This window comes from Cricetulus griseus, chromosome 3, assembly GCF_003668045.3.
Source record: "Cricetulus griseus strain 17A/GY chromosome 3, alternate assembly CriGri-PICRH-1.0, whole genome shotgun sequence".
Taxonomy (NCBI): Eukaryota; Metazoa; Chordata; class Mammalia; order Rodentia; family Cricetidae; genus Cricetulus; species Cricetulus griseus.
Window position 1 is genome coordinate 72,924,716 of NC_048596.1, and position 11,867 is coordinate 72,936,582.

At 49.3% G+C, this 11,867-nt stretch overlaps 1 protein-coding gene across 3 annotated transcripts; it reads right to left on the reverse strand.

Annotated features, from left to right (window-relative positions):
• Positions 1-3,289: 3,289 nt before the first annotated feature.
• On the reverse strand, positions 3,290-10,755 carry Stx4 (syntaxin 4). Of its 3 annotated transcripts, none has more exons than XM_027404527.2 (11): positions 10,595-10,755; positions 10,332-10,433; positions 10,154-10,247; positions 9,938-10,012; positions 9,006-9,076; positions 5,703-5,811; positions 5,555-5,631; positions 5,236-5,373; positions 3,771-3,881; positions 3,603-3,701; positions 3,290-3,519 (listed from the first exon to the last, which is right to left on the reverse strand). In XM_027404527.2, the coding sequence occupies exons 1-10, from the start codon at positions 10,622-10,624 to the stop codon at positions 3,618-3,620; spliced, it is 891 nt and encodes a 296-aa protein (XP_027260328.1). In that variant the 5' UTR covers positions 10,625-10,755; the 3' UTR covers positions 3,290-3,519; positions 3,603-3,617. The 3 variants fall into 3 exon arrangements, with proteins under 3 accessions (XP_027260328.1, XP_027260327.1, XP_027260329.1); XM_027404526.2 differs by having other exon boundaries at positions 10,154-10,253; XM_027404528.1 differs by lacking the exon at positions 10,595-10,755 and having other exon boundaries at positions 10,154-10,275.
• Positions 10,756-11,867: the final 1,112 nt, after the last annotated feature.

Consider the following 11,867-nt stretch of genomic DNA (forward strand, 5'->3'; position numbering starts at 1 on the left):
CATATGCTTCATGTGAGGCCTGAGGATTTGATCTCCTGTCTTCAGGCTTATACAGCCCTCTCTGCTGTATCCCACCCTCTTTAGACAATGTTTCGTGTTTCCCAGGCTAGCCTCAAACCAAGGATGACCTTAAACTGATCCACCATCCTCCAGGTCTGCACAGCCATATCTCACTATCTTTCTCTTTCCTTTTTTGTCTACTGATAGACTTGAGGCAGAACCCAGGCTAGCCCTATGGCACTTGTTATGCAACTCACACTAGCTTAAGACTCATAGTGACCCTCCTGTCTTGGCCTTCTGAGCTCTGAGATTACAGGCATACACCACCATACCTGACTGTAAATAACGGCTCTGTGGATAAAGGTACTTGCCTCCAAGCCTGATGACTAAAGTTTTTTTTTTAATTTTATTTATTTATTATGTATACAACATTCTGCTTCCATGTATATCTGCACAGCAGAGGAGGGCACCAGATCTCATAACGGATGGTTGTGAGCCACCATGTGGTTCCTGGGAATTGAACTCAGGACCTCTGGAAGAGCAGTCAGTGCTCTTAACCTCTGAGTCATCTCTCCAGCCCCTGATGACTAAAGTTTAATGGGACTGCACACCATGGAAAAAGAGAACTATAATCTTTTGAGTCATTCTCTGACTTCCACACGTGTATACAAGTAAATAAAAAATAATAAAAATTTAAAGACAAACATCCAGCTGCATAGATGTAGGTGTCCAGCATCTGTATCAGACCTCAGCAAGTGCCTTGATCTTACTTTACTTTGAAGGCAGCTTGAAATTGTACAAAGGAGGCCAACAGGCCAGGGGTGAGCTGCAGCTGGAAGCCTCTGGGAGAAAGATGTAAAACAGGGAAGCCTAGAGTCCCCAGAGCCAAATACACGTGGTGCTCAGGCAAGATCGCTCTGGTCCCCAGCTTCCCCACCCAGTAGTCATCTGTTAGCATCTGTCTGTTCCATGGAATGACAGCTCTTTCCTGTAAAGTCCCAGCTCACTGGCCCAGCCATTCCTCCACAAGCCCAAAGCCTTTCACCTTTGCAGAAGTTTCACCTTGTCTCTTAAACTCGGTGATCCTACTTTTGGGTATGTCTGGGGTGATGCTCAGTACATATAAGCTTGCTAAAATGAGCCACTTTATGCTGAGGGGAGGGGCTGCTCCCTGGACACCAAGCAATCCTGATGCTCCTCAGGGAAAACCTAGGCTCTCTAACCCATTGTTTCCCAGTTGAGTTCAAAGCACTTGCCAGACACAGACAGCAAGACAAATGAAGTCTAAGGCCAATACTCCAGTTGTTGGATGGCCATCAGCCAGAGGAAGGCGGGCAGGGACCACTTAGCCAATCCCCCTTTCTGTCCCTCCCCAAACAGCCAGGAAGTGTACCAGCCTGTCTCCTGTAGCCCTTTCAGGACTCAGCACAATTAAAGGGAGTGGTGCCTGAGCAGTATGGGACGGGGTGGCTGGAAAGCCTTGGTGATGAAGGATCACTGAATGTAACCAAGCCTGAGCCAGAAGCAGCTTACCAGCTTACTCCTGAACTGTCCTCACAAAAAGCTACGCCCCTCTCCGGAAACCATGCACCTGGAGGAGAAGCTCTGGAAAATTTAGAATCGGGGCCAGCGAGATAGTTCAGCAGGTAGAACTTGCCACAGAAACCTGACATCCTGAGTTTGACCCTGGAACCCAGAACAGAAGAAGAACACCTACCCCTCAAAGTTTAACCTCTGACCTCCCTTTTTTTGTTTGTTTGTTTTTTGTTTTTCAAGACAGGGTTTCTCTGTGGCTTTGGAGGCTGTCCTGGAACTAGCTTTTGTAGACCAGGCTGGTCTCAAACTCACAGAGATTCGCCTGCCTCTGCCTCCCGAGTGCTGAGACTAAAGGCATGCACCACCACTGCCCGGTGACCTCTGCATTTTTATTTTTTTATTTTTGGACAGGATTTCTCTGTGTAGTCCTGGAGCTTCCTATGCAGACCAGGCCAGGCTCAAACTTATAGATCTGCCTCCTGAACGCTGAGATTAAAGGTGGCCCACCATGCCAGGATGCACACTCATTTCTTTTTTTTCCACTGAGAGACAAAATCCTTCTAAGTAGCCCTGAACAGCCTGGGTTGTGTTATGTAGACCATGCTGGCCTTGAAACAGAATCAGGACCTGTAGCTAATGTATCTTATAAAAAACTAGGCTCCAGGATCCTTTGCCTACTTCCACAGATAATCTGAATAAACCAGGGAGCCACTAGGGCTGGAGAGATGGCTTAGAGGATAAGAGCACTGCCTGCTCTTCCAGAGGTTCTGAGTTCAATTCCCAACAACTACATGGTGGCTCACAATTCTCTGTAATGAGATCTGGCGCACTCTCTGATCTGCAGGCCTACATGTAGGCAGAACATTGTATACATAATAAATAAATAAATCTTTTTTTTCCCTCTGAGACAGGGTTTCCCTGTGTAGCTTTGGAGGCTGTTCTGGAATTTCCTCTGTAGACCAGGCTGGTCTCAAACTCACAGAAATCCACCTGCCTCTGCCTCCCAAGTGTAGGGACTAAAGGCATGCTCCACCACTGCCTGGCATAAATAAATCTTTAAAAAAAACAAACAAACAGGGGCTGGTGAGGTGGCTCAGAGGTTAACAACACTGACTGTTCTTCCAGAAGACCCAGATTCAATTCCCAGCATCCACATGGCAGGTCACAACTGTCTGTAACTCTAGTTCCAGGGGATCTGATATTGTCACCCCAGTGCACATAAAATAAAGTTTTAATAAATTATAAAATAAATAAATAAACAAAAACCAGGCAGTCACTGTGGGGTGATGAGTCTCTAAGCCCTCTGGTCACAGGATGGGCACTGCTGGTTCCTCTGCCTGGCAACTTCCCTATTATGTTTAACATCCCACATAAATGTCCCCACTGAGAACTACTCTTCCTGTCTGGTCACGTGTTTCTCAAGATGTCTCTTCATCTTGGCCTCACCGATGCCACTAGTACCTCTCACACATACAACTCACCCATGTCCCAGTGCTGGGCTAGGCAGCTTATCATTTCAGGGATATGTTGTCCCAGCTGTGAGTGCTACTCTCCCTGGCCTACCTCACCCTCCCTGTGGGCAGAGCCAGGCTGCTGTGTTGCACTTCTAGAGAAGTCTGTTCTGAGCCTATCTCTACTGGGCCTGGCACCAGCAAAGGCCAGGAAGAAAGGAGAATAGATACTTGGAGGTCTGGGCCAGACTTTCCAGGAACACACAGGCATGGGTGACACCAAGCTTTCTGTTTTTCTTTCCTTTTTTTTTTTTTTTTTTTTAATTTTGTACAAAACCATGTGTCCCAGACAAACAAGACATTGCAAACTCTCTCCTAGGCATTGTGGCGTGAAGGGGAGGACTCCATGAATGATCAGCTGCCAACCCCAGAAGAGCCATATGCCCCTCTGCACAAGGGCCAGTGTGAGGGCGGGTTCAGCTGGAGGCCTGCCCTGCCTCCACAAATGCTGGGTCTCTGGTTCTCCCAGTGCCTGCAAGGGAAGGAGAAAGAAATGGGTCTGACAGGAGGCAGGAAGGCTAGTGCCAGGGATGGGGCAGGCCCACAGTATCTCACCAATAACATGTGGCATTATCCAACGGTTATGGTGATGCCAATGATGACAGCCAAGATGAGGACAGTGATAGAAACACAGATGGCAATCATGACTTTTTTCTGTGGGAGAGGGAGGGTCATGGAAAGTCACGCTGGAGAGCCCCAGGCTGGGACAAGAGAGTGGCTTACCTTCCGAGCCTTCTTCTGGTTCTCTAGGGCTATCTTGACATGCTCTTGCCCACGCTCCACATAGTCGGCTGAGCTCAGGATGTTCTTCTCAATACGGTTGATCATCTCCCCCTGCTCAGAGAAAGGGACAGTTCCAGGGAGGGATAACCAGGCCTGGGGTGGGGGAAGTTACTCTGCCCAACACTGAATGAAATAACCAAGGCATTCTTTGTTGTTCTTGTCTTGTTTTGTTTTTTTTGAGACAGGATTTCTCTGTATAGCCCTAGGTGTCCTGGACTCGATCTGCAAACCAGGATGGCCTCACAGAGATTCAGCTGCCTCTGCCTCCTGAGTAGTGGGATTAAAGGTGTGAGCCACCACCACCTGGCTAGTCAAGGCATTCTTGGCAGAAAAGAACCTACACTAACAAAGATAAGGCAGAACAACAGCTCAGAGTAAGCATGGCTTCCAGCCCCCACTACTGTCATATGGTCCCTTCTCTCTACTCTTTTGTACCATATAACCTCCATTTGCAATGGAGTCCTGCAGTCATCGCTTCATATGGCTGGTACCTATTTCACAGACAGTAAACTTTTGTCTGAACTTAGCCATTCTTCTAGGCCTGTCTCTATCCCTCTCCCTGACTCCTCCTGGCACTACCATCTTTGGTCCTGGTATTCGCACTGGATGAAAGCCCTTTCCTGTGACTACCAGCTGCACTGTGGAGTTCAGCTCAGGAGGTCAGGACAAGGCTGGAAGTTCACCTTGACCCCTACAGCCAGGCCTATGAGTGACATTCCAACCTAAGAGTGCCATTGAAAAGACTAAGATAACGGTTAGGGACAGCTTTCCACAACTCTAACAGCATTAAGGGGCTTTTAGAGAAGTCATGATCAAGGCCATGCCTAGGTGACGTGCAAGCTCGAGGCACAGGTGGGTGTTATGTATAAAGGAGTAACCATCGAGGTAGCTGTGGAGGTGGGCAGAATTTGACTGAGGATAAAGTGGGGACTGCCTGGGAACATGCTGGAGCTTGGAAGGGCATAAAAGCCCAGGGGAGTGTCTTTTTTTCATTTTTATTAATTTATTATTATGAATTTATGTTTTACATTCCAATCCCAGTTCCCCCTCCCTTCTCTCCTCCCACTCCCCCCGACTCCCACCCCCACCTCCCATCTGCTCCTTGGAGAAGGTAAGACCTCTCCTAGGAAGTCTACCAAGTCTGTCCCATCATCTCCTTGAGGCAGGACCAAGGCACCTCTCCGCCCCCACACTCCTGTGTCTTGGCTGGGCAAGGTATCTCTCCATATAGAATGGGCTCTGCTAAGTCAGTTTGTGCATTAGTGTTAGATCTTGGACCCACTGCCAGTGGCCTCATATATTGTCCCAGTTGCACCACAGTCACCAGGTGAGTGTCTTAAGGGTAGAGTTTAACTCCAGGTCACAGCTAGGGCTCAGGCTGCACAGGACTTCCTTGGGTACCCACCTGCATCTCCACCTCAGTAGCTAGAAAAGTGAAGATCTCATGGAGTTCACGGATGCTGCGCTCTAGCTGCTGGATCTCACTGTGTCGTGCTGAGATCTCATTCAGAGCCTGACGTGTCACCTGTGTGTCCTTCAGTATCTGGAGGGCAGACAGGAATTGGAGAAGATGTCACAGGGAGATCAGCGCTGGTCCAAAATTTCTGCTGAGCTTCTGGAACAGCCCTCTACCCTATGGCCCCAGCATTCTATTTCTCTACTGGTCTGGGCCTTGGTCTTAAAGATGGAAGGCCCATAGAGGGACGCTGGCTGTGGTCACTCACGTTGGACACGAACACTTCACTCTGCCCACTGTCTAGCATCTGCTCCAGCTCCTCATCAGACACCATTCCGGCGTTGGCTGTAACAGGAAAGGCCAGTTCAGAGCTGCACCATGCTCCCAAGCCCTGAGGGCCAGGTATCCCAACTCACTGATCTTCAGCTGCCTCCGAATGCGCTCCACATTCTTCTCTCGGTATTCCGACTGCATTGAGTTGCACTTGTTGATGAGCTCGACAAATTGCTGGGACAGGACCCCGTGCTAAGAACAGAAAGTCTAGCTGGGCATCAGCAGGAACTACTACCATGAGGTGCTGAGGCTATAATCGCCTTGGGACCTTGGCAGCCTCCTTTACTTGCCCGAATGAAAGCCAAAGGTCTAACCAGGGCCCCCATTATGCTATGACTTTGCCTCTTCCCACCCACTCCTCACTACCTCCTTCTCTTTCCTTCTTCCCTAGTAGTTTCTTCTCAACAAAACATGCTCCCATCGGCCTTAGCACACTGTTCCTTCTGCCTAGAATGCTCACCCCCACAAGCACCTTTAAGTCTTCAATCATTTATTTTTTAAATTTGTACTATTATGTGTATGGGTATTTCGCCTTCATGTCCATCAGTGCTCGACATGTGCCTGATGCCTATGGAAGCCAGAAGGTGTCAGACCCCTGAACTGGAGTTATAGAAGGCTATGAGCCACCACATGGGCACTAAGAACTGAACCCAGGTTCTCTGGAAAGACAGCTGTTACTTTTAACTGCCGAACCACGTCTCTAGCCCCACCTTATTTTTTGTTGGTTAGTTGTTTTTGAGACACGGTCTCAGGTAGCTCAGGCTGGTCTTAAGCTCATTGATGGCGACCTTGAACTCCTTGAGCCTCTGTGTCTACCTTCTGAACGCTGGATTACAGGTGTGCACCATGTCTGGCTTCACCTATTTATGAGTTTTTGATTTTCATCTTATTAATCATTACTACTATTCTTTGGTTTGAGACTGGGTCCCATGTAGCCCAGGCTGGCCTACTATTATTATAGGTGTGCAGCAATAGGGAGCTGCATTACGTAGTAGTGGAAATCTAACCTGGGGCCCTGTGTATGCTAGCCAAGCACTATAATAACTGATTGACACCCCCAGCCCTTACTTATTGTTTAAATTTATTTGGGGGTGGGTGGGACTAGGGAGATGGCTGAGCCTGTAAAAATGCTAGTTGCGAAAGCATGACAACCGACTTTCAATGATCCCAGACCCAGGTAAAAAGCCAGATGCGGTGGTGTGCCACTGTAATCCCAGCATGCCTCAAGTGAGATGGGAGGCAGAGGTAAGAGACTCCTAGTGCAGCAGCAGACGCAGACAGACCCCACCTAGGAGGAGGAAAGCCTATTCCTTAGACCTCAACATGAGTACCGTGGTGTGCATGTGCACACACGCACACACACACACACACACACACACACACACACACACTCACACTCACAGAAACAAACACATACTTTCTGAGTATTAGTGATTGACACCAGGGCTTCATGCGTGCTAAGCACAAACTCTACCACTCAGCTCTACTCTTCCCCTCATTTAAATTACACTCCTTCCCCGGGCCAGCACTTTCCCTCTTTTTATGCTGTTTTGTAAGCCTGGTGGGGTGGCCAACTCCTTTAATTACAGCACTGGAAGGCAGAATCAAGGATACCTCAGCATAGTGAGTTCCAGCGCAGTGAGATCTTGACTCAAATAAACAAAAAGTAAAACACTTATTTGGTGACTGTCTTGCCTCACTAGAATGTAAACATCTTAACGGTAGAATTTTTAGTTTAAAAGTCTGGCACACTGGTACTCAGTGTGCATCTGCTGAAAGCTTCTGAAGAGCAGCATTGCTGTTTAGACTGCAGGTACACTCATGGACTGCAATGGCACCACGCTACTGGCATGGAACAACAAGATGTTCTCATACCACAGCTACCACAGGTCCACTCTTATGGTGCATTATCCCCCATCCCTCTCCTGATTCCTTAAATAAGCTTATTCTCCTGAATCCCCACTCCTGCGCCCTTTCAAGATGCCTACCTACTCCAAACCTGACCTCCATAAATCCCAAGCACTCTTCACCATGCACCAGAGGGGCCCAGTCAAGTCACGTGAAATCTCCTCACTCAGACACTGCCTGGCATGACTTCTTCTCCACCAGAATTCCTCTTCTTCCTTTTACAAATGTTCTTTTTGTTTGTTTGTTTGTTTTTGTTTTTCAAGACAGGGTTTCTCTGTGTAGCTTTGGAGCCTATCCTGGCACTCACTCTGGAGACCAGGCTGGCCTGGAACTCACAGAGATCCGCCTGCCTATGCCTCCCGAGTGCTGGGATTAAAGGCGTGCGCCACCAACGCCCGGCTACAAATGTTCTTAAAAATATATTTTATTATGTGCCTTCATCTGTGGTATCCAAGGAGGTGGAGGGCCTCTTCCTAGAGCTGGAGTTACAGATGGTTGTGAGCCACCTGACATAGGTCACAGCTGGGAACAGCTGAATTCAGTTCCTCTGCAAAAGTGGTGTGTGCTAAGCCATCTCTCCAGTCCCTACATCATACGTTAATATATGTCTTTACTGTGTATGCACGGGGCAGGGCATGTGTGCCATGGCACATGTGTAGAAATCAGAGGACAACTCCCAGGAGTCAGTTCTCTGCACCCCATGGACCTGGGGCTGAATTGGGTTATAAAGCTTAGAAGCAGACACCTTTACCCACTGATCCGTCTTGCAGCCCCTCGCCATCTCTTAAATTCTATCTATGGGGCCAAGGATGTCCTTGCTTGTCATTTTAACTTACATTTATTTATCATTTATTTATTTATTTTTGGTTATTCAAGACAGGGTTTCTCTGTAGATCAGGCTGGCCTCGAACTCAGAGATCCGCCTGCCTCTGCCTTCACACTTGGCTCTTATTATTATTCTTTGATTTATGTGCATTGGTGTTTTACCTACATGTATGTCTATGTGAGAGTGTTAGATCCCCTGGAACTGGAGTTACAGATGGTTGTGAGCTGCCATGTGGGTGCTGGAAATTAAATCTGGGGCCTCTGGAAGAGCAACCAGTGCTCTTAATTACCATTTTTTATTTCTCTCTCTTCTTCCCTGAACAAAGCTATTAGTGACCAAGTCCTACATGAGAAATATCTTTGTTCCCTTTTCAGTCCAAATTCCCCATTTCAGTTTTGGGAAAATATGTCTCTCATAGCCAGGACAGAGTCATGTCTGACATAGCAAATTCTCTTTGAATGGCGGTGGCATGGTGTTATAATGGATTGAGAATTTTGTGACTGGGATCCTCTACCTAGACCAAATAAGCATAAAGGAAATTCATCAGGACAGAGATCCCAGATTCAACGGTCTGTAAGGGTTGCCCAGTCACCAGTTAGTAATCTAAGAAACACTTGATGAAATGTCCTAGTTCTAGGAAAATGAAACCAACCTGGGTTTTTTTCATTCTTGTGTTGACTGAGTTATAATTCTCATCAGCTTCTTCCTTCTGAGGCTCTATGGCTGTGGGAGAAATACGAGGGTTGATGGAAAGAAAAGCTTGCCCTGAGACTTCTAAAAATTGGCTGGGAGGCTAACTGATTTCTGTCTGGGCTAGCCTGATCTACCTACTGAGTCTCAAAAAATAATTAAAAAATTGAAAATACATAATAAAAAATTTTAAATGAATCAAAAAAAATTGTTTGGGTACCAGAATACAGGGCCACATCTACATTCCAGCCACATAATAAGGAAGTTCTTGTCTTCGTAGGATTTTTTTTTACAAAGTGACTTATGAGCAGGGATATATTTTAGTAGTGACACATGATGGAGGAGGAAGGGGGAGGAGGAGGAAAAAAGAAGGAACTAGGAGGAAGAAGAAAGAAGGAAGAAGGGGGTGAGATCAGCCAACTGGACCTGGTTACGGCAGGCCTTTAATCTCAGCATTCAAAAGGCAGGGAAAGATGGATCTCTGTGAATTTGAGGCCAGCCTGGTCTACATAGGAGGAAGAGGTGAGGGAGGGGGAGGAGGAGGCTAATTCTGATCTTCTAAGAGAAGTTTTTCTTTGTATTACATCAGTGGGTTCCCACAAGAGTGAAGGAGCCTCCTAAGAAACCCTCATCCATCTGCTCAAAGAACACACACTGGGCTTCAAGAACTGTAGCAGCAAGTAGTTTTGAATTTAGATGTAAAAATAGTAATAAAGGAATCTGAGAGGCCAGCATGTAATATATGCAAAGTACCAAGGCTTAGATGCCACAGGGCAGAGATCCTAGACCCAGACCTGCTCTGTGACCTGATATATCACTTGACTCCCCAGATACACGAGCATCAGGGCTGAATCACTGGGGATGATCTGGCTGAGGCCCTTGAAGTTCATTCACCTTTTAGCTGTGCCCGGACCTCTCTCCCCAGCTGTTTGATCTCCTCGCGCAGGTTCTGCAGGCCCTGCTTCATGCCTAAATGAGAGAAGGCCAACACTTCCAAACCACAGCCTCCACCACAAACCAAAACCAACCCCACCCCCGGCCAACATCTATATAGGACTACATCCCCCATAATCCACCGGGCTGGCGTACGTGAACCCGGGTTTCGCTTACTCTCCTCGGGAAGGGGCGTGGCCAGAATGGTGACCTGCTGTTTCTCCAACTCCCGGACTTTACTCTCCAGTTTGGCCATAGTTTGCCGAATTGCCTGGACCTAGAGAGGATCACCAAGGGAACTGAAGACATAAGTGGTACTGTAGTCCTCCCTACTGCTCGGTCCTCCGGGCCTTACCTTCTGGAAGAACTCGTCATCTGGGCTGCCCAGCCGGGCGGTACCTGGGTGCACCACCAGCGCGACTCGAGCCTCATCTTCGTCGTCCGAGCTGTTGTCCCCCTGCCAGGGCCGGAGTCATTGGCACCACTCGCTCGCCGCGGTTCTCGCCCCGCAGGAGCTATGGGCTTCCGGGATTTTCCTTCCTGGCCGTCAGCCACCCCTCCCGGACCCCAAACCAGGAGTCCTCAGTCCTGCGCGCCCGCCGGGCCCCAGCTCCTCACCTGCCTCAGCTCATGGGTCCTGTCGCGCATGGCGGCCCGAGCGCCCGGTCCCTGGACCTGAGCCCCGAGGGCCTCAAGGTTCTAAGTTTGGAAGTCCTGCACGAGCTCTCTCTCACTTGACACCCCCTTCCTCACCCTGCGAACCCCCAACGCCCCCACGAGCCCCCAGAGGTCCCGCCCCTTTCACCATGCACAGTCGCCGGGGAGAACCCGACCATAGGACCCCCAAAGTTCTACAGGTTGGAATTCCCTTCTCTTCCCCCCATCCTGCTCCCGCAGCCGCAGCCCCGCCCCTCGGGAGGATGACTCGGAGCATGCGCACGAGGTCTTGTCTCTTCCTCGCTAGGGGGAAAAGGCGGAGGTCGGAAGCAGTCGCGGCCGAACGGAAGCGAGGCCGCCTGGATCGAGAGCCCGTCCGCCCCCCCCCCCTTTCTACCGGAACATCTCATATTGGGACTGGAATCTAGTTGCCCAAAGGGTTGGGGATGCGTCATTTGCACGCAGTCTGAGAGCCTCGTATCTCACATCACCCCATGGCGCCCCCTCATCACGTGACAGACCTGGCCCCGCTCCGCCGGCTGCACGCCCGACAGCCGGTCACGTGTCCCGGCGCTGTCAGCGACGTCTCGGACTTCAGTCTCGCGACGTCCCCGATACCCCTGAGTCTGAGCTGTACCCCTTGCAGAAGGTGGGGAGGGGTACACCGACAGCTCTCAGCCACCTACAGAGGAGACCCTTGTAGACTTCACTTTCTGTTTTAATTTGGGGCCCTAGGGCGTGGGCGATCTGAAGACTTAAATTTGGGGGCTGTCAGTATCACGAGACCTTGAGAGTCAGAACATAATGAGATCGGAGGCTACAGCGTCAGAGGATTGCAGGGTTTTGTAGGCAGACAATCTGGGGGTGGGAAGTGACCTCAGCCAAGGTGGAACTCTTCCCCCTACACACCCTGCGTCCTCCTGGCACAGCCTCTGACAGGTGGGCGGCCTACGCCCTGTGTGAGCACTGCAGTCCCGCTGAGCTCGCCACCTTCAGATTTCAGAGCAGCTCAGACTGAGAGGAATGTATTGTTACCTCCGCAGCCCTGAAGTCCTAGCATGACTTGCTTTTCTTTTACGGAGTCCCCAGCACCAAATTCAGAGCTTGCTACATAATAGGCCCTCACAGCCTTGATCCGAATAGGAGCCTTTCATGTATCTGAAACTAAAGCCTGTGGCTTCTCTCACCGTCCCATTTCCCCAGGTTTGTCTCTCTGGACATATTTATTGGGCAC